The sequence below is a fragment of the Siniperca chuatsi genome, linkage group LG19 (genome assembly GCF_020085105.1).
Source record: "Siniperca chuatsi isolate FFG_IHB_CAS linkage group LG19, ASM2008510v1, whole genome shotgun sequence".
Classification (NCBI taxonomy): Eukaryota; Metazoa; Chordata; class Actinopteri; order Centrarchiformes; family Sinipercidae; genus Siniperca; species Siniperca chuatsi.
The window spans coordinates 25984552-26007860 of record NC_058060.1 but is presented as its reverse complement, the minus strand read 5'-3'; the positions used below and the strand labels follow the sequence as shown (position 1 = coordinate 26007860).

Genomic DNA, 23309 nt, shown 5'->3' with positions numbered 1-23309 from the left:
TGGTGATTCAAAGTCAGAGCTCTTTCACATGTGGTGTCACCGTCTTTTAGCCGGCCCAGCGTCTCTCAGCAGTAGCTGTATATATCCCGTACAGCCTGTAGTTAGAGTGAGACGAGGTCCTGCTGCGGGTTTGAGAGGTTAAACAGAAAATATCAGTTTCTAAACAGAGCCGTGATTGACAGCACCACCCATCTGAGTGTCAGTCTGTCTCTGCTCCGTCATGTCAACATCCTTTAGAGCGTTACGACCACCTCTGATCTTCTGTTGCCCCTCTTCTCCCTTCTAATCATACGTTCCCCTTTCTTCATTTGCCTCTGCTTTCTTCTTTCTTCAACACGGGCTCAGAAAATGCTAAGAAATGAGCTTGAACATGACATTAAAGCGACGTCCTCCACCACAGGCGCCTCCTGCTGTGATAAAACGAGACATTGTTGTGCCTGATGCTCGGTTTCCTTCCCAGCGCTCCACATCTCGACGGACTGGCTGTCAGGCGGAAGTTGTGCAGTCTGATTAAAGTGTATTGATAAATGAAGAAAACAACTACTTTCTTTTAAAATTGAAACTTTCAGTCAAAAACTTTTATTACATCTGGGCTGCAGGATTGAAGGCAACTTCTCGCCCATCACCTGTGATACGTTTGTTGGATATTGTGTTGGAGATAAAAATAAACAATGTATATTTAAGGTTTCATCAAGTTGTGGAAATCCTGGATTCAGATTACAACTTTTTAAAACTTTTTTTTTTTTAGCTCTGCTAGCGTCGTTCGGTCGGCCCACAGCGAAGCGTCTCAGCAGCTGGACTGTGATGAAACGTGCTTCATCGTTCATGCTCCTCTCAGGATGAACTGTAATCACTCTGCTGATGCTCTGACTTTCATTTTAGCGCCACCATCAGGGCAAAACTTGACTTTTTAATACTTTGGTCAATCACCAAATACTGTTGAATACCTGCTTTACTTTAATGGTTTCCCTTTGGTACGTAAACTGAATTCATATTGTTGTTTGTATGAATTATGGAACAGTTTTATGTTGTTTTTATCTATGGTTTTATTATGTGGGTATTTATTCCCTGTGTTTTGGTTGATGAGGATGGGAGCGCCTTAAATTCCGTGTTTTCATGTATGAATAAATTGAAGGATTTGAACTTTCGGTCATTTGGGTGTCTGGAGAGCCGGTGTGGATCTGTGAACAGCTTCTGCTCATTTCCAGCATGAATGAAAAACTGAAGTCCAGTTTTAGTTTTCAGCCAGCAGCAGCAGCACTTTAGAGGCGTGAAACACCAGAGACTGATGCTCTTAACTCCAAGCGGACCTGCTCACTTGTTTCTCTTTGCTACACTTTAAGGTTTCCCTATACACCCCACTGAAAGTGAAGAACAGCATATATGTGCGTTAGGAGTAGGTTGTAGTGTTTCTAACGAGGTGTTTCTGAGAGCTGGTGCAGCCTCAGCGCGGTGATGAAAACAACAAAAGATGGGGATTTGCTCGGAGCAAGACTCAAGGCCGACCCCTTCGCCAGGAGTCGTAGAAATCCATTTGCAGGTTTTCAGCTGCTTGTAAATTCAGTGACGGCGCGGGGCTGAAGGTGAGCCGCCGGTTTGCTTTCCAGCGGGTTTTGGCGGCAGCGTCAGGACGGAAGAGAGCACAGTTGTGTTTTTTGTTCGTTCAGGAAGGAGCGACGAGTGAGCGCCGACCTCCAAAAGCAGCAGGGAGGAACGAGAACGATGACAGCTCAGATTTAACAGATTTAACTCTCCCTCTCTGTCTCTCTCGCAGGTTTCCTGTCTCAGCCATATTGCTGCTAACTATCTGAACGCAGGGAAGGAGGCGAGGCGCTGGGGGACGGCCCACGAGAGCATCGTACCTTATCAGGTACATCACATGTGCATCGCATGTTTTATTGCTCGCTGCAGATGTTCTTCCTGAGTTCTCTGTTTAATGTAAGTGATGGGGGGACAAAGTCCACAGTCCTCATTCTGTGGAGGGAAAAAAGCTTCTTTTTAGTTTGAACTTCTGTCCTTGTCCCGGTTTATAGCGCGGACCATGAACCGCCAGTTTGAAACCGGCTGGAGACCTTTATTGAATGTCAAAGTTGTCCTTAAGCACTGTACTTGTGTAAATGTACTTTCCACCAGGAAAAGGGAACTTTTAATGTAGACCAGAGGAACGATAACAGCGACCAATAACTCTTCCAATGTATCAGAATCAGAAATACTTTATTGATCCCCGAGGGGAAACGCTTTCGTTACAGCTGCTCACTGTCAGTCAGTGCACACAGGAAGAGAAGCACTAAGCAAATCAGAATATAATACAGGCAAGATAAATTAAGTACAAAGTGGATATAAAGTATAAAAGCTAAAATAAGTGTAAAGTACCAAAGTGGATTTAGAGGTTGATAAGTATGTACAGTAAAATAATACAATGTAACAATATATGTAATAAGTAATAGTGCAATAATGATTTCTGTCAAGTTAAGTGTAGCTTATTAAGATTATAATGAGACGGTAGATATTGCACAGCAGTATTAACACAGAATATTGCAAAATTATTTCAAGTACTGCAGAGATGTTAATGATCAGTGTCCAGTTTAGTGACTTCGGGTCATACAGACTGACACTTAGAGGGAGGAGTTAAAGAGTCTGATGGCCACAGGCAGGAATGACTTCCTGTGGCGCTCTGTGGTGCATTGTGGGGGGATGAGTCTTTCGCTGAAGGTGCACCTTTGCTTGACCAGCATGTCATGGAGCGGGTGGGAGACGCTGTCCAAGATGGCGTGTAGTTTGGCCAGCATCCTCCTCTCTGATACCACCGCCAGAGAGTCCAGCTCCACCCCCACAATGTCACCGGCCTTACGGGTCAGTTTGTTGAGTCTGTTGGCGTCCGCTACCCTCAGCCTGCTGCCCTCAGCCTGCTGCCCCAGCCTGCTGCCCCAGCATGCAACAGCATACAGGACAGCACCGGCCACCACAGACTCATAAAACATCCTCAGCATTGTCCGGCAGACAATGAGTGTTGAGTGTTCTTGGTCCAGTCCAGTTTGTTGTCCAAGTGTACTCCCAGGTACTTGTAATCCTTTACGATGTCCACACTGACCCCCTGGATGGAAACCGGGGTCGCCGGTGCCTTGGCCCTCCGCTGATCCACAACCAGCTCCTTAGACTTTGTCGCAGTGAGCTGCAGATGGTTCTGCTCACACCATGAGACCAAGTTCCCCACCGCAGCCCTGTACTCAGACTCACGGAGTATTGTTTTAAGAAAGGCTTGAAAAAAATGTCAACTTATCCTTTAAGTCCTGTAACAAAAAGTAACCATAAATGACTTTACAATATAATCATATTGTCATATGGCAGAATTGCAGTGGTTAAAGATGATGGTCTCTATTAAGACTGAGAAACTATGAGGACAAACTCAGGACTGTTTGGGACATTTTGGGAAAAGTCCTGAAAGTTGAGTCAGTGTTCAGGGAATAAGAGAACAGGAGGCGCTGGGAGTCACAGTCAGACAGACAATTATAAAACAATTAGGGACGATTAGTGTCAGTCAGTCTGGGTGTTTTAATGTTGGGGTGTCACACTGTTTCCTGTATGGAAGTGATTTCCTGTTCTCGCTGTTATCCCTCATTATCTCCTCATGTAGCTCCTCCAGCCATCACTCTCTCGCTTTATTTATCTCTTTGTTTTTGGATTAAACTCATTCAAAAGTAAAAACAGCATTTTGAGAACATGTTGATCTTTTTCTGTGTTAGAAGAAAACAAAGAGTTGAAGTGCGTCAGGTGAATCTGTCAGTTTGTCCACAACTGAAACCACGAGATTTCAGACCGATATTGATTTGTCACATTTTGATTTAAATAAAATAATTACATTAGTCTGAGATATATCATCATTTTGATAGTCTACTTCGAGTTTCCTGTTTTAGAAAATACAAAAGAATCATGGTTAAATTCCCCTCCAGTGTCCGCTCTCATTTCTCTTTTCCTGATCACATTTTTAAGTTCATCAAAAACACGAGACTCAAATAAAAACACATTTCTCTTCCCCCTCAGCTTCTCTGTGGTGTCGTTAAATCGGGAATTATCCACTTTCTGCACGGCACAAAAACTCAAAGCACACAGGGGCGTCGGCTGGATATTTCACAATAAGAGCATGGAGACGAAACACAAATGAAACCACACAGGAAACACTGAAACATTTAAAATAAAATATATAGCTAAAGCAGACTTAACGCAAAAATTAATATCCTGTTCACCACATCATCATCATCATCATGGCTGCCAGTTTACTGAGAGGTGTATTCGATTTTTTTGTGGCCATTTTAACACATAGTTCAGTAGTTGTTGGTAAATTGTGTCACTCAGTATCATTATATCACCTGACAGTGTAACATCTACTGTAGGCTTTAATATGCTCTGTTTCTGTCACATGACCTCCTCTCACATTACTAATGGACCGCTTTTCTTTAGAGAGATGTTTGTTAGCATCTAACATTTTAAATTCCCTCTTTATTTCTGTCACTGTCGTTGACAGCTGTATTATTAATATTTTAGTTGTTTCAGGTCCTCTAATACGACTGCTGACTCTAACTTGTTATCTTAATGTCTGACAGCAGGGCTTGAAGCTCCGCGCTGTGAAATTCTTCTTTTTTACTCTTTGGGAACATTTTTGTGAGTAAAACTTGTCCACAAACGGAGCGGAACAGGTTGGGATTTTTTAGGTACGTTGATTAAGCAAATGATCAGATCTCACAAATGTTCCCCTCGTCATGAGCAGGCGGCATCCGTCAGGCTGAAACGAGCAATTTACAATAGTTTGGTGAATCTGACTTTGAACACTAGGAGCAAACGCCACAGAAAGGAGTTAGAGGTTTAAGAGAATACAAAAACGTTCTTGCATGAGGCCCGTTGTTCTGGTTCCTTCCATATCTAATACGTATTTAATTCAGCAAACTCCGTTCAATAAAATGTTCATCTGTAATGTTTAATAAATAGAAAAAAGCTGCCATGTTTTGTGTCGCCAGTCTGCTTCACATTACTGACTCTGAGCTCGAGGGAGCTGAGATGTTACTGTTATTACGGAGGTTCATAACTCACATGTGCACATTAAGCCATCACACACACACACACACACACACACTCAGATAAAGTGTCAGCTCCTCCTGATCCGGCGGCGGCTCGATTCTTGTGGCCTCTCACCAGCCGGAGCGTTATTGTCCGACGCTCACATCTAATCCTCGTGTGAACTGCCTTACCCACAATGCCGCTCTCCCTCCCCTGCCTCCCCCCGGGCGCCGGAGATGAAAGCGGAGCGGACGGGTCCTTCGGGGATCATGACAGTTGAAACAACAGAATTATAGGTGTTTTGCGGTCGCGGCTTCGCGAGGAAGATATTAGAGCTGAAGAAGTCATCCGTCCCCGCCGACGCTTTTCAAGTTCACATCTGATTCTGAGACGGGTCAATTTAAAATCTCCCAAAACTGAGACATCCACCGTGTCAAAGAGGAGACACATGAAAGGATCGGTGCAGTCAGGAAGGACAAGTTGAACTCGGACACAAAAGTAACAGAAACGCTCATCTCTCCGCTAACAGAACAAGACGCAGCTGCATCGTGTATCCTTAAATTCAAACGTCCAAATAGAAAATAAACTGATATTTATTAAATGTTTGAGGAAGGGATTATTTCTGTACATATTTTTAATAATGATGTAAGATAATGTCACAAAGACAACTGACTGAGATGTACGGACTATAATTGGCTCTTGGCCTCACCACAGAAAGGGAACGACATCAAAGCATCAAAGAAATGAATGATTTGTGGACCTTTTATATTAAAAAACTAATTGGTGTGTTTAAAAAAAAAAAAAAGACAAGTATCCTATATTTCAAAATGGCAAAGGTCTGTTGGCAACGCCGCACAAATGTCAAGATAAATGGGAACAAATGTTTAATGTAGCTCATCCGCAGCTTTCCGTATATGAAATATGAAACTAACACTAAACTCCTCACTTTGATCACTTTAATCGTCTCTACTTGAACTAGAACTGAACTAAGTCGACCGTAATCCAAACAGAGACGTTTCATCAGCGCAGCATTCATTAAACATGGGGGCCAAAGACACAACTGGTGACCAACAATAAGAAATGAACGGTTGTGTCTCGTGTGAACACAGCAGTTTGTCAAAAACACCTCATTACTTCTGAGATGACTGGACTTACTTGCTCTGGTTTTGGAGGTGGGTTGAAAATTAACTGCTCTCTCTCTGCAACAAATATTCCATTTAAATGATTGTAGCAAAGATTCGGTTCATCGGTTACTGTCACATGCTGCTCAGTTTGATTAGTCTTGATGGACGTAGACGTGTTTTTCTGAAGGGGATTCTCTCTGAATGTCGTCCCGCTCGTTTGTCTGGTTGTTAGTTGGCAGGATCTCTGGAAAGAAAAAAAAAGGTTTTAGAAATCTGGTGGAAAGTTCAGCCACAGTAAGAAAGAACAGATCACACGAGTGTTTGTTTGGATGTAGGTTTCATCCAGAAGGATTCTTTTGTTTGAAAAGTATTTTGTGCGGTCTGGGTGGAGCTCTGCGTTTAATTAAACTCATCTTTTTACTTGTTTCTGAACTGAACCGTTGTATCATCGTTCACATTCGAGACTTCTGCTTTGATGATCACATTCGACTTAGATAAGTTGCTGTTTTTATCCAAAGTAATATTTTATTATTTTCTAAGATGCAAGTAAAGTGTGACCTTAGTATCAAATATTGAAATGCAAAACAATATGAAATGTTATGGAACTGATGCTTGTTTATATACCTGAATAAAGTTGTGTAGCTGGAAACATTATAAATGAATATCAACAGTTAGCAAGACGGAGCAGGAGTTTATTCATTTTTGTTGAAATATTTAATATTAAAGACTAATGAACCTGATAAAACTTCCCTTACGAATGAAGCACATACTGTATATTCACATGCAGTGTCATACACACATTTAACGTAATGAACCTCGTGTGCCGTAGGTTTCAGTTCTGGTTGTACTTCGTACAAGATTAGCAAAGAGATGCGATACCTTTGGTGCCGTCTGGTTAACGGAAGAAATTAACTTTGTGAAACAGGCTGAAAATCTGTTTCACTGAACATCACAGTATTTCTTCAGGACAGGTGGGTTATGAAGGCTGCATTAGTCATTTCTGCCAGCAGGGGGGGCAGGAGATCTCCACAGGCTGACAGAACTACTATATAAGCCGATATAAGAGCCGTGTCTAACATGTGATCGACCAGCGGCTTGTTTCCGCCTCCAGCAGCTACAGAGTCACATGACGCTTCATCAGGAGGCGTGTCACATGACGCTTCATCAGGAGGCGTGTCACATGACGCTTCATCAGGAGGCGTGTCAGAGTCACATGACGCTTCATCAGGAGGCGTGTCACATGACGCTTCATCAGGAGGCGTGTCAGAGTCACATGACACTTCATCAGGAGGCGTGTCAGAGTCACGTGACGCTTCATCAGGAGGCGTGTCTGTGTCTCCTGATGGACGTCGGTCCGGTCTTCTCTCCGTCAGCTCTGTGTTTGGTCTCCAGCAGCTGCTGAGGGAAACATCTGGCTCTTTAGCAGCTAGATGCTCCGCTATGTTCAGCAGCTGCTCTCTGACTGCGTCTGGCTGCTGCTGAGCAGCTCGTGTTCAGCGGGTTTATCAGAAAACAGCTGCTGAGACTGAACCAGACAGGAAATTTGCCAAAATTAGGAGCTAAAAAAGGCTAAAAAGCTCCGGCTGCAGATCAACACTGAGGTCAGGAGTTGTAGTTCTTTGACAGTTTTGTTGCGGGTCGGTGTGGTTTGGATTTGACCTGCAGCCAGCAGAAGCCGTCCCGCTGCGACCCGACCGCACCGCCTGCCCTCTCTGAGGACTGTTTGGGGTTTTGTGAGTGAACGTCCCGTCGTAGTCCCCGTGTGGACTGCGTTACCCACAACTCCCCGAGGCTGGGGATGAAAGAGGCGGCGGTGAGAGCTGAGCCCAGAGTGCAGTGTGACTAAAGGGTTAGCGGTCTGCAGACACACATACAGCAGTGGGATGTGGTCGCTGGTGTGTGTGTTTTATTGTGATGTAAGACAGCAGTTCTTGTCCTCCTTTCATGTGGCGACGAGTTTTTATTACAAGCAATTGTGAGACAGAAAGAGGAAGAGGAGGAGAAAGTACAGAAACAGGGAGAAAATTAAAAGGAGGAAGAAAAGAAAGACAAAAGATGAAGAGGAGGAAGGAGAAGTTTCCCTCCGGCGGCTGGCCTTTAGACAGGTTTCATCAGGCGTGCTTCAGCTTATTAAACTTACTTTAAAACTCCTCTGGGACTCAGATGAACCTCCATCCTATCAGCACTCACATCCTCCTGTTTGATTAGAGCAAATCTCATATCTACCTGCTGGGAAGAATCAACTTAATAAAAACAGCCAGCGTTAACGGCGTAAAGCCAGCGTCTCCGCTGCTGCTTGTAAAGGCACAGCGGGACGAGAAGGCCACAGGTGTAATTACCACAAACCAAGAAACCCCACATATCACAAGTGATGCTTATAAATCGTTTAATGTGCTGCGGCGCCGTCATTTCATAAATCTACTGTTTGGTAGATTTACTGGTAACAATATAAATAACAGGCTTGTGTAATAAACATGACCTTGTAACAAATATAGTCAATGATCTGTCTAATTGCTTTCTAAGGCAACAACAACAGTATTTTCATTAAACCGTAAAGCAAACAGCTGGCTGCTTATTGAGCGTGGATAACTCCGTTACATTTCAGGTCTCGTAGTGCAACAAACATGTTTGAGTCAGAGCTGAAACATTGATTAATCATGTTTAATCGCGTGAGGAGCATCTGAAAAAGGGTCTCGTCTCTCGGAGCTGGAGGTCGTTCATGCTTTACTCAAGTACGAGTACTCAGAGGTCGTGACTGTGTTGCTGTTTTCAACTAAATAATATCATTAATTTCATCCTCTTTATTGACCCCTCAAAATTTCATAAGATGTCAGAATCAGAAACACTTTATTGATCCCAGAAAGGAAACTCTTTGTTACAGCAGCTCGCCTTTACGTCAGTGCACACAGGAGAAAGAACTAGCAAAAAATATAATACAATACACTATAAAACAGGTCAGAAAATAAATTAAGTACCAGGTGGGTTTAAGTATAAAATAAGTGTGATATATTTCTATCTTCTGTCACGTTTAAGTATCAAGCCGGGAAACATGGCGACAGCAGGCAGAGCAGGTTCAGTTCGACAGTTTTAATGAGAACAGCAAGGCTTACTCGGGTTACAGGCAGGCAGTGGTCACAAGCAGGTAAACAGTCCAAAACAAGGGCGACAAGTCCAACAGGGAGCCAGCAAAAACCCAAGTTCCAAAGTCCATAAGCAAAGGTACACCAGGAAGCTGAACACTCGTACAACGCCCTCTGACACAGACTTAAATACGCTCAGGTAGAGGAGCCAACGAGACACAGGTGAAAACAATCACAGCAATCAAAGACAGGAAGCAAAACTAACAGACACACGAGGGCAGGAGAATATTTCAAAATAAAACAGGAAATAACCAAACACAAACCCAAAACCATGACATCTTTTCCTTTGCTCGTCTCCGTTTCAGGGCTTCAGAACCAAAGACGGACACCTCGTCGTGGCGGCAGGCAACGACAAACAGTTCGTCAGAGTCTGTCAAGTGAGTCGCTACCTGAACAAACCCACATATTGCTTGATGGGGTTTTTTTTTTTCTTGTGCAGAAACAGCCAAAGTGATCAAATCCAAGTTTAAAATTTCCTGCGTATTTGAATGTAGTACTTACATACGCATGTGCACGTGCTTTTAAAGGAAAACTGACACACATCGAAGTGTCTCCACGACTGTTCAGTGCCATTTGTCAAGACTACGGCGGGGAGTATTAGACACTCATTGATGGATATTCAGTGGAGCATTCCTTTAAGTTCTTCCCCAGGTCTGGAGGGTCCAGGTCTGACAGGCGGAGATTTCTTGTTATATGAAATATTAAACCCTGTTGTTGTTGTTGTTGTGTTTCCAGGTTGTGGAGCTGATGGAGCTCACAGACGAACCACAATACAAAACCAACAAGCTGAGAGTCCAAAACCGCAAACAACTGCTGCACACACTGTCCCGCAGGTACACACACACACACACACACACACACACACACACAGGACAGTCTGTCAAAACATTATCCAGCAAGAAAAAAACCTAATAAATTGTATTCTTTAAACTACTTTTATCCTTTTAGCGTGACCATATTCAGGTCAAGTATTGATAACCGTCCGGTATATTCCGAACATTATTGAGATTAAAGATTAAACAAGAACCAGGAGTGCTGGTTGTTGTTGGAGGGAGCGAGTATTTTAGAATTATTGTAAGAAACTTCTAGTAATTTCTCTCTGTCAGGTTCCTGCAGGAGAAGACTGCTGATTGGCTGAGGAGGTTTGAGGGCTCAGGTGTTCCTGTTGGACCAATCAACAGCATCCAGGAAGTCTTCTCTGACCCACAGGTCAGTCAGCCAGTGACCGTACACACACACACACACACACACACACACACACACACCATAGCCTGTATGACGACATGACAGCTCCCCAAAGGTGAGGCCAGAACATCTGGATCGCCCCCTGGTGGCTGGCTGCGGTACAGGTTATAAGCCCCGCCCCCTCCATGTTAGCGGATGGGACACGAGCCAAACTAAAAACCCAAAGCACGCGTCAAATAAATGTTTCCCAAAGATGGTTTCTGTCAGTTCAGGTCGTTCTGATCACGCTGATGGGGGGTTCACGTCATGATTGACAGCTGAGCTTTGCTCGCGATTGGGTCGGGCGGGGCGTGTGGGCGGGACCTCGATACTGCGGCTCCAATCACTGCCGCGCAGTCTCTGGCTCCAAATGACGTCACCAGCGCAAGATGGCTGCTCCCGTATCCGGATGTTTTGGCTTCATTTAGTACAGCGGGAGGAAGAGGAGACGCGGCGGCCATCTTTATATACAGTCCGTGGTTAGACACACACACACACACACACACACACACGCGCTGCAGATGATTTAATGAGATGATTTAATCAGATCCACATACTGACCACACAGCATGTGGATCTGATTAAATCGTCCACATCTCACGTGATTTGCATAAAGGGCCGTTATCTGATGCCGAGCCTTCTTGAAGCGTGTCTGGAAAGAAATGGAGCGCGACAGAAAGTTTCTGCTGCCGAACCGTGAATGTTGTTTGAAGAGGAGAAACTTTTGGAAATGCAAGTGTGTATTCATCATTATCAAGTATTACTGGCTGCTTCAATCACATCACACTGGCCCGACAAACATTAAAGACGCCTGTGGGAAGCAGAAAGGTAAGAGAGTGGAGAGCGCCTGAAGTAGCTTCGTGGTGCTTTTAATTAGCGTCTCTCTCTCGCTGGAGTGTGTGCATCCAGTAAAACAGATTCCACTTCCTCAGACGTTAAATTACAGACACAGTTTCCAGCTGCAGTCCGTGGTGATGAATCATGCGCAGCAGCTATTTGTATAAATTTTTATTCTGTCCTCCCATATTTTGCGCCTCTGAGCAGGAACGCCTTAAATTACGCATCGCAGGAGACCAAACGTGCAGTTTTTCTTCCATTTTAGCGTCGCTAAACCTCCATGCAGCCCTTCAGGAAGTTAAACCGATTTGACTGTTCGGGCTACCTGTTAGTAAATACCCCCCAAAAACTGAGTGTAACAGCCGCCACGTAGAGACGAACAACATGTACAAACACAGGACGTCTGGACTCGTTATTCACATCCTACAGGAGCGTTTTCATCGGCCCACTTCAGGTGGTAGATTTACCACCTGGACACACACCTGGTCACATGTTCAGTTCGGGACTTCGTGAGTAGACGAGGATCACCTGTGTGCGGACGGTTTCTGCTCTGGGCTCGTCCTGACGCGTTCAAGACTTTGATTTCCTGGTTAAAGAACGCACCTGAAGTGAACCCAGACCATCTGCTGGTGTGTGTGTGTGTGTGTGTGTGTGTGTGTGTGCGCTCCAGTATCATGGCTGCTCATCAAACTGTCCCTCCATATAGAGTTAAAACACATTAGTCACTGCTCACAGATTACACAACTCAGCATGTTACAATAACACACTGCTTCAGGCCTCATAACTGTGTGTGTGTGAGTGTGTGTGTGTTGAGAACAAAGCAACAGGACATATGGCCTGTGTGTGTGTGTGTGTGTGTGTGTGTGTGTGTGTGTGTGTGTGTGTGTGTGTGTGTGTGTGTGTGTGTGTGTGTGGAAGTAAATGAAACACGAAAGGAATGAATCACATAGCGAGCCTCTTCCTGTCCTTCTCTCCCAGTTTCTCTCCTCTGTCTCTCTAAAATAAAAACAAACACCCTGATTAGCGGGCGAGCTAGCCAGACAGTTATCTGCCTTCATCCAATCAAATGTGAGAGTCAGCCGGGCTGCCCCGGGCGGTTTCCTCAGCTCCGCCTCCTCCCAATGAGTCCCATTTGTTTTCATCACCGGTTGGTTGTGGTTGACTGACACATCATCCGTCGGATGTGTGTGCGTGTGTGTTTTAAACAGACAGACTCTCCCTCAGTGTTTCCATCGGTGTAGGTCACGTTAACGTTCGTTTTACAGACTTTAACCGGCTTTGGCCCCGTTTCCACTCGTCATTTCAAAATTCTCTAATCAATCGGATAAAATCCAGATTCAAGACACTTTTGTTTCCACTCAGCCACATATCTGCGTCTCTGTTGGTCACAAGTCTGATCGCAGTCCGTCTCCGGTCCAGAAGAGGGGGTGATGCACCTGCAGCTGTTTGACAAAAACACCAGAAGAAGAAGAACTTCTGCACTTTAGCCGTTTAGATACAGCAATTACAGTGTAGCTAGCGTCGGCTAACGGACATGAATGAAGCGACAGAAGTGTTTTACTCGCGTCAACACTGAACAGGCTCCAAATGATAAAGAGATGATGTAGTTTGATTTTGACAGACACTGACCAGGGTGTGGAGCAGTGATGCTAATGTTAGCATGTGTATCCTGTACAACATGTACAAGACAAACACGTGACTCCAGTCCTTCCTCTCGGCCTGCTGTCCCTGAATGTTCTGTGGCTTTGAACAGGTTTTATTTGAATGTGTGTTTGGAGGACAACAGCTCCCATCACCACCTGGCACGGCACTGTCATATAAAAGCTATGACTCAGTGTGTATGTGTGTGCGCGCCAGACCAGCCCATCTGCCTCCATAATCCTGCCGCACCAACTTGTTTTCAACTAAGTTTGGACACATTCTCCACTCTGCTCACACACACCTGTGAGTGCTGACTGATGCTGCAGATGTTTCCACACATCTGGCACTACCAGAGAGACCCCCTCCCCTCCACCACCACCACCACCACCACCACCACCACCGAACGTCGGCGCTTTGAATCAGCAGTCAATTCATGTTGTCGGTCAAAACGTCGGACTTTCACCCTGGTTTCTGCTCTCAGCTCTGGTGCTGCATGTTAGCCAAGTCAGCTAAACTGCTCATGGACCAGACCAGACTGTGGTTCTGGTTCCTCTGCTGTGATCCAGCGTGTGGTGCAGGAGAGACGCTACGAGAGAACTACGAGCTGGACGCACGCTTTTAATTTGTTGATCATGTTCGATGTCAGTCAACGTCTGGAACAAAGTTTCCGTCTGCATGTGAGCGAACATGCGAAGTGATGTTCAGAGTAGAGGTCGGACAGGGTCTCGTCTTTCTACCATTGGTCTCTGTCTGTTAATATCTAAGTGGATCTGAATGGATCTGAGCGTGCTCAGTATCGGCTCCGATCATGTGTTATAAGCGTAGCGTAGCTCCGTCAAGGTATAGCTTAGTACAGAGTGTGTGTGCGGTGGAGAGAGTGCGTTGTACAGTTAGCAGTAAAGCTGTGGCTGCGCAGTTTAAGCTACAGTTAGTCAGTAAATAAAAGTTCCTGCGCCGTTCCAACTGCTGAGCGAAGTGAAGGCAGCTAACCCCAAAATTAGCATCAACTTCGGCTCTGCAGCACAAAGTCTCCCCTGTGCTTCAGCTCCCATTAGCTCCTAGCTCAACGTTAGCTTAGCGAGGCTTCAGCAGAGGTGAAGAGACAGAATAGAGAATATCAATGAGTGGTAGGGAAGGCGTACATTTGCCCCAAACACTATAACACGGATAAACTGTAAACTAGCTTACAAGTAGTAGTTTCTACTGCTGTAGTATTTCTGCTTCTCCTTCTTCTGCACGCTCTCAATCTTTCACACTGTCCACACTGCTGAACGCTGACTGATGTATTCATATGTATTCGCTGGGGGGTGTGTAACCCTTTTTTGGGGGGTCGAGAGGACAGAGTTACTGGATTTTCTCTGGAAAAAGGAAAATAAAATAGGATCAGTAGATCATGTAATAAAAGGACTCTACATGTAATTTAGAGTTTCTCTTTAAATTAGCATAGAAAAAGTACAAAAAACTCAAATCCAGCTTTTACTGAGCTCAGTGTTTCTATATTTCTAAAATCCTGGCTCCAGTCCTGCAGCGGCTCACGCTGGCTCTACCGATGGTCTCTAATGCGAACGGCTGACCCAGATTTTCTCTTTAAATTGACACTAACATCAGTTTTTAAACTCAGGCTGAGTGAACCAGATTTCCCAGCCTGATGATGAAAACGTAAACCTCAGGATTCACATGAGATCATCCTCCATAAACCACACACTCAGACTTTACTCTGCTGCTGAACTCCACTCCAGGTCGAATACCTTGCTCAAGGGCACCTCGCCTGGTACGAGAGTGCTGACAGCAGCTCTTCACTGTATTTATTTTGTTCCCATAATTGCTTGCATCCCTCTGGCAGTAAATGTTTCCCACATGATGGCTGCAATTCTGAGCAGAAATTCAGACTTCTGCTGAAACTCTGATTTTCAACTCCACAGTTTCCTCCACTGTTTACACTGAGCATGCTGGGAAATCACAGCTGCCTCGGCGTTTTCCTCGGCATGCCTTCATTAGCATCCATTCACGGGCAGTAAACACATCGACCCACGTCAGCTCTCATGACAGTAGATCACATAGTTACCCAGAGAGAGCTGCATCACTGGCTTAATTTGTTCTACACGATGTTTCCCCGTCTTTTATTTCTGGGTTCAAAGTTTCCATGTTGGCAGCAGGTTTAGGCTGAAGTCTCTCTAAGACCAGACCTAGACCAAGTCTGGTGATATTCTATATTTATATATAATGTATCTGCTAACCAGCCTGATGGATCTTCTTCCTCCGTCGTCGTCCAGAAACTATTAAAACACATCAGCGAGCCGCTCTGCTGCACCTTCATCACCACGAACACACACACTGGAGTTTATTCTGACTCACACACACACACCGTCCTGCTGCCCCAAACACTCACTACAGCACCACATGTGGATTCATCCGCCGCTGGAAATAGTCCCCAACAGATGCTCTGTTTCGTCCTGTTGGTCTGATAGAAACTCCAGCGAGCAGCTGTTTGAGGAAACTACTGAGCCTTTTAAACAGGAAACTGTAGATCTGTGTTTTTACACAACGGACGGACATAACAGCTGACTTATACTTTAACTTGGACTAAACAGGTTTAAGATCCACAACAGCTGAAGGTGTTTTTCCTTCTGCATACATAAAGTACACTTTGTGGCCATAAATATGTGGACACCCCTGTCTTTTGGTTTTTCCTGGTTTGGCCTCTTAGTTCCAGAGAAGTGAAATCTGAATGCTCCAACATATTATATTTTAGACGGCAGTTTGTGTTTGTCTCCCTCCCGTTGCTACATGACCATGTTCCTGTGCACAAAGCAGCTCCAGAAAGAAATCCGACACCTTTGGGATGAACTGGAACAAGGCCATATAATGAATATTGTATATAACAGTTGATTAGTTGATCGACAGAAAATTAATCTGCAACTACTTTGATTGTTGAACGATCGTTTCAGTCATTTGTTAAGCAAAAATGCCAAACATTCTCTGATTTTCAGCTTCACAAATGTGAGGATTTGCTGCTTTTCTTCCACAAATATGATAGTAAACTGAATGAGCAATTACTACGGGCATTCTTCACTATTTTCTTTTTAGTCAAAATAATGAGTCAATTAATCAGGAAGATAATCTGCAGATTAATCGAATATAAAAATACTTAGTTGCATCATATTCCACCTCGTAGATAAATGTTTGCATTAGAAATCATTTATTTTATGTGTTCATTATAATTGAGTTTCCTTCCTTCAAGGCAGCCATTTTTTAAGTTTATTTATATGAAAATTAACTTGTAATACAATACACATTTGTCATAATGCCTGTCCTTGAAAAATGTCCTCGAATGCACCACGAAGGAAACCTTTGATAATGATCTCTGCTCGCAGCTACGTCATTACTACATGACAGTGACACAACTTTGATTTGAAAATGAAGCTTAAGATATAAGTTGTATAGAAGGGAACTGAAATCAATGGTTGCCTTTAAAGGAAGGAAATCTTAAAAACTGATCATGTGATTTGGAAAATGCTCAACAGAAAGTAAAGATTTCACAGTTTTGCAGTTAATGGACTAAAACATATAAAAGCAGCGGCATTTCCCTTTAATGTGTGACCGTGTGGAGCTGCAGGCTTCTTCCACACAGCAGCTCTGCAGAGAAGCTGCTGCCAATCAGGATGGTAGGAGGTCACCACTCAAAGCCGAAATCTGGAAGTCATTTGGAGAAACGCCACACACTCCTCTCTCTCTTCGCTGTTGGCCGAGGGTCTCTCTATCTCTGCATCCTGTTTGGCTCTCGCTCGCTCTCTCATCTGTCTTACCGTTTCTTTGTTTTGAAGTTGGAGTTTTCCTTTTCCTTTCCTTAAATGATCTCTTGAATGTTCCTCAACACAGAACCTCAGGAGGCTCCCGGGCAATGTAACGATTATATAGGTTCATTTTCTGACCATCAGTTTGAATCATTTCAACTGACGAATCAGGCTTTTTTCTGTAAGGGTGGTGGATGGCTCTCAATACTGCAGTACCCGGAGCCTCAGCTGCTGTTGCTATAGAGAAGACGCCAGTCAGACTGAGTCATGTTTACTGAATTGATTCCACACTGATCTGGAATCTGAACTGCTGAATGTTTCATCAGGTTTCCTACAAAGTGTAACCTTTAGCTTCAACAACAGAATTTTAAGCTCTTTGGTTCATTGTTTCTTGCTGAAATGCACCCTGGGAGTCGTAGAAATCTACGAAATCTCAATTTACAGCTCACTATAAACTACTGACTGACTGTTATAAAGGAAGTAGTGACTGAGCGAAGGAAATCTTTCTGCAGGTCTCTGTCCAGGTGATCATTCTCTGTTATAACACCTGATAGGGTGACATCATCACCTGTAGTCGAATGTATTCTGTCGTCCATCTCTGTCTGTCTGGCCTAACTTTATGTCTAATCATTCCTTCTCTGTTTTTCGGGTCCTCTAAAACGACTACTGATGCTGCTAAATTTGTTCTCTTTTCATCTCTGGTAAAATGTTTGTGAATGAAACCGAGCCGAAAAGGTACTTTTATACATTTCATTTTGGGAGGTTAATTATGCCAACGACCTACTCGTGAACAGGTGGTATTCATCAGGTTGAAATGAGCGATTTTAAAAGAGACTGATGAATCTGACAAACCTGACCGAAAAAAGTAAGAGGTTTAGAAGAATATGAAACTGTTCTTGCATGAGATCCACTGTGTTTGCAGAGAGTGAATGGGACTTTTACTATTGAAGCCTAAAATAAGTCCTCCTTTGTAATTCAGTTTGTCTTCTCCATCTTTTTCTCACTTTCCAGAATTTCTCTCTCTGTTTTCAGCTATTCCACCTTTTTGTTATTTTATTCCACTTTTCCACTGTTTTGTCTCTGTCTTGAATCTTATTTGTAGTTCTCACAGTTATTTTTCACTGCCCTCTTGTTGCTCACTTTCTGTCTCTCTCAGGAGTTCAGCAATAACCGACCTTGTTTTTTCGACTACAAGCCCTCCAGCCATGTATCTGTCATGTCGTCTGGGCAGCGGCCAGGTCCTGCAGAAAATATCCAGCTCAATATGGCTTTAATATTCTGACTACTGGAGGTGCGTTTGATTTATCCCAGCTGAAACCTAAACAGCCCCTGAAGTGGATACCTAACATGTAAGATCAGATAAATCAGCCACTTTTCAGGCTCAAACCACCCACCTCTGGCATTGCCAGTGCCTTGCTCTGTACTCAGCTAAACAGGGAATCAAAGAATTTAACCTCCAACCCTGTCCAGTGCTCTGAACTACACAGGGAAGCTAGGAATCCTTAACACTGGTACTGGTACTGCCTTACTCTTTCCATAGGCCTAAACAGGAAATTAAACCCTGTGTTTGCAATGTTAGTGCCTTGCTCTTAGAGGGCTAAACAGGGACCCAGGGAATTGAATCCCCAACCCTTGCAGTACTAGTTACTCAACTAATATCACTGCCTTGCTCAAGAATTTAACTCCCTACTTTGGCAGTTTTAGTGCCTTGCTTTTATGAAATTACCTGTTAATGCTGGGAGTTTTGCGTTCTTTTTTTAGAGAATTGAACCTCTTATCCTGGCAGTATTAGTGCCTTGCTCTAGGGAACTAAAGGTCTTACCATGGTAGAGTTAGTGCATTGTTCTTGGGAATTTAACTTCTAAACCTGGTGGTGTTAGTGCTTTGCTTTATTTATTGGCCTAAATAGAAAATTTTACTCAACTTTTGCGATGTTTGTGCCTTGCTCTTGCTCCTGGTGGGCTAAACAGGGTCTCAGGGAATTGGACCCCTAACCCTAGCAGTGCTAGTTACTTCACCAGGGCGTTGTTGGTGCCTTGCTCAAGTAAATTTAACCTCTAATCCTGACAGTTTTGGTACCTTACTTTTGTGAAATAATCCGTTAATTCTGGAAGTACTGGCTTCTTTTTCTAGGGAATCGAACCTTCAATCCTGGCAGTATTAGGGGCCATTCAGATGTCACATCTAAAATCGCGTGGAAAACGGCAGCCGTGCCGCTTTCATCCTTTTATCCAAGGTGCTTGGGAGGTTGCGTTACAGTCTGCCGTTACTAAGCAATCGGTCCAAGTCACAGTGAGTCTGAATGAGTATCAGTCGCTCTTCCATCTTCAGTTACTTCAGTTTGGCTGACCTTTCAACTGGATGTTGTGACGTCCTTGGGCGGAGGATGAAGCAAGTCATGTGAAGCCGATTGGTTAATTCTTGTCTCAAGACCTGCGGTGTGCTAGCTGCATTCGAAAAAACATCTCGGTGCGCTGCGGCTGCGCCCTAAAAAAACAGGCGCGTCGCAATGAATGTGTGCCGAGACAGTGTCGCTTTCGTTGTTGCGCGTCTCCATTGAAAATAATGAAAAAAGACACAACATCTGAACAGCCCCTAAGTGACTAAGTAAAGCTTACCATGGCAGTGTTATTGCATTTTTTGGGAACTCAACCTTTGTTATGTTAGTGCTCTTGCTCTAAATGGGATAAATAGGGACTCAGGGAATTGAAACCCCAACTCTAGCATTGCTAATTACTTGTGCTCATGTCGCCGTCTTGCTTTTGGAAATTTAAACCCAAACCATAGCTGTTTTTGTGCCTTGCTCTAGTGAAATGATCTGTTAATGCTGGAAGTGTTGGTTTCTTATTCTTGAGACTTGAACCTCTAATCCTTGCAGTATTGGTGCCTTGCTCTAGGGAACTAAAGGTCTTACCATGGCAGTGTTAGTGCCTTTTTCTTGGGACTTCTTCCTCTAACCCTGGTGGTGTTAGTACCTTGCTTTATGCATCGGCCTAAACTGAAAACTTTGTGATGTTATTGCTTTACTCTCGCTTCCAGTGGGCTAAATAGGGACTCAAAGAATTAAACCCCCAACCCTAAAAGTGAAAACTACTTGCACTTGTGTCTGTGTCTTACTTAAGGAACTTTAAATTCTCACTATGACTGTCTTGGTGCCTTGCTCTAATTTTTAAAGCGTTAATGCTGGAAGTGTTAGCTGCTCTTTCATGGGAATTGAACACATAACTCTGGCTAACTTCATAGTTTTTACTTCACTTGACTCAATTTTTTTTGTTGAAATATAGTATTTTAGTCATCTTTAGAGCAACTTGTACCTTTGTTTGGACACCAGCTATACAAATAACCTTTATTACTGTCTGGAAACTGTCAAATAAAAAATTATGCTGCAGAAGACGTCAGTCTTCAGCGAACTCCCACTCCCAGGTCATCAGGACCTCACACTGTCTACTGGAAAGCAAAGTCACATCCATGGGAAACACTCCCTGCATACGGGCTGGACTGAAGGTCAGTTGGAGGGATTGAAGGTGTGAGGACAGACAGAACACTTCATCCGAGGTCACTGGGATTAAATCTTCAGTATCCCCAGAGATCCAAGCTCTTCTCCAAGCTGTCAGACATACACATAGAGGTAATAGAAAGATAAAATGCAGCAATTTAACGTCAGTTTTTGTCCATATTTATCAAGCGAGACGGTATTTCTGTCTCTGTGAGATGGATGGAGGGATGGATCAGACCATGGAAAGGTTCTACTAGTCTGGAGTCGTCTTAAAATCTTGAAGCCCATTTGTACCTGATATGATATAGTTTTCCTCAGAGATCAACATTCAAAGACATTCAGGGGAATAATCTGTCTATTCTGAGTGGATGGATGGGTGAATGTGAGGTATGGGGAGAGGTGGAAAATCTGTGAAACTCTGAGTGTAAGAATGCTAAATCATGTCACACTGCCTCACGTCACGTCACATAGATAGCAAGCCAAAAGTAGAGGTCACATCACGTCCTGCCCTGTCTCGCTACAGATGTCAGGTCACTTTACGTAGGGAACTGGCCTAATGTAGACGTCACTACACAACATGTAGCAACAAGTGGATAACTAGACAAATTTAGACATCGTGTAATGTCACGCTGCCTCATACCATGTGGCGCGTCACATAGATAATTAGCCAAATGCAGACGTCACACCATGTCACGCCACTCAGTGTCATGTCATTTCACTTTATGTAGATAACTGGCCAAATGTAGATGTTAAAATCACGTCACGTCACGTAATGAGAAGTGGATAACTGGCCAAATATAGGCGTCATGTCACAGCACGTCAAATCACGCCAAGTACACGTATTTCCAGAAGTGCCAATGGTGTTTGAAAGGACAAAATCTAAACTTTCCCAAACATCTAGATGGCGGCGCGTGTACATCGCGAGGCTCAGTGTCTCTTTGCACTACCGGACTATTTATTTATACATATACTGCATCATTTGCACTTCGGTACTATGTACTGAATACTACAATAACTCATCTACTGCACTGTTAACTATTTCCATAAATTGCACTACTTTATATTCATTGCACTGCTGTTCTTATTGTACATATCCATCAGTATACTTCTGTTTATAGTAATGCCATCTGTATATAATGTCCATAGTACCATTGTCCATTATGCACACACTTTATATCCTGCACTTGCTTATTGCACTTCTGGTTAGACCGAAACTGCATTTCGTTGCCTTGTACTTGTACATGTGACAATAAAGTTGAATCTAAATCTAATCTAATCTATAGGTCAGGATTTGATGTCTGTCACTCAGAGTCAGAGTGAAGGCTTCGTACTAGAGCATAGAGATCATTTGGGGAGAAATCCATCAAAGAAGAAGGACCACAGTACAATATCTACACCCATAAAGACATAGATGCGATGGATGAACACACATATTAAAAGAGGAAACTTTCTTGGTGATTTGACAGACTGGATTCTTTCTTAACAAATATTGAATAATGTTGGAGGTTTGTTTCAGGATAGCCTGGATTTAAAGTCATGTTGACAGACTTGAGGCTTCCTCCGGGTCACGTAGACCTAACCCCGTCTGTTCCCAGATAACCAGATAAGCCACAAGCTGACAGCTAAATGCAGCTCCAGGGATATATATTTCTGGTCTGGATGAGTGGTGGGCTGGATGGATGAATGTGGGAGAACTGATGACTGACTTTCATTCCAAAATTAAGTTTCCACCATTAGAAGAAAATAAACATTCACAAGAAAATGATTGAGTGTTATCATAGTTTCAAAGTAAAGCAGATAACTTTGACCACTGGTTGATATAATGGCACATTTACTCACTTAATACTCTGGATTTTAGAGTCATTGCAGAATCAGTATTTTACTTTGAATGGTCATGTCAGTTGTAGGACAAAGTTGTATGTCTAGAGATGGATGGACGGATGAATAGTCAGTCATCCTTGGTCATCATCAGTTGAATTTGCATGACACCGTCTCCGTCACTTCTCAGTTTTTGCTGTGTGCATGTCAGTGCTTGCAAGCACAGCAAGTACTTATCTCATTAGCAAGCATTGTGTAAAGGAAACATCAAGGAACTGATCACATATAGTAATGCAGTTAGATTTGATGGAAGAGGCTCTGCCGTTTGAGGGAGCTTTAAATGAACATTAGATCTAAGTTAAATCAACAATAAAATGCAGCCCAACAGTAAGAAGTGTGGGTCGCACTGCTGGCCTAGGGCTTAAGGCAAGGAAGAGGTTCGTGTCTGTTCAGAGACATTTGTTGCATCTCGTATCCGGCAGAAAATACCCCCTCAAAACATTGTTAAAAAGAAACTGTGAGAAGTTTCAGGTTATAATGACCACCATTCGTGGTGCAGCATGAATGAAGCAGCTGATGCAAATCAGCTGTGCAGTTAAGACTTCAGTGCTTTGCCTCAACTAATGCAATGCTTCATTTCACCTAACTTTGTGCCAAGCAGCACTTTATTCAGCTTGTATCTGTAATCTTGGAGACAACGGTTGTACCTTGTAAAAGAGCAATCCCAGAGTCTACAACAATGACCATCTCCTCCAAGGAAATGTATTCACAGCTCATAAAGACCAAACTTCCTGGCTCACTGCATCGCTTTCTTTGTCAGTTTTTTGGCTAATTACTGCAGAGCATCCCGGTGAATTTTTCAACCCCTCCACAGTTTCTTGCTTCATTGGTCAATGCTGCTTTGCCTGCTGTCCTTCAATATTTAGAGACACGATAAACTGTCCTTAAAAGAAAAGTGACAAATGCCAACCTACATTTACCTGACAAGGACCTCTAGTGGCCGTGTGAAGTATGACGCTTGTCTGTCAGGAACAAAAGGTGTAGTGATGTTGCTGTAATGTTGTTTATATTTGCCCTTTATCTTACAGATCCGATCATTTCGGATCAGTGAGTGTAAACAGAAAGGAGTGTTTTAGGAGGTCATGGAGACTCTGCTGCTCCTTCATTATCTCCTCGATAGCCA

The 23309-nt window shown here is 43.6% G+C and overlaps 1 protein-coding gene and 1 long non-coding RNA gene across 5 annotated transcripts in view; one reads left to right on the top strand and one right to left on the bottom strand.

The window, feature by feature from the left end:
* The window catches only part of sugct (succinyl-CoA:glutarate-CoA transferase), a 120700-nt gene that overhangs the window by 57200 nt on the left and 40191 nt on the right, over nt 1–23309 (top strand). For all 4 annotated transcript variants that reach the window (XM_044176215.1, XM_044176214.1, XM_044176217.1 and 1 more), the window contains exons 9-12: nt 1775–1870; nt 9622–9693; nt 10052–10149; nt 10423–10525. In XM_044176215.1, coding sequence (XP_044032150.1) covers nt 1775–1870; nt 9622–9693; nt 10052–10149; nt 10423–10525 — 369 coding nt within the window. The remainder of the gene's footprint in view (nt 1–1774; nt 1871–9621; nt 9694–10051; nt 10150–10422; nt 10526–23309) is intronic.
* On the bottom strand, nt 5628–9489 carry LOC122866524. Its single transcript, XR_006375729.1, has 2 exons — nt 9287–9489; nt 5628–6420 (listed from the first exon to the last, which is right to left on the bottom strand). It is a non-coding gene; the product is annotated as an uncharacterized LOC122866524 (long non-coding RNA).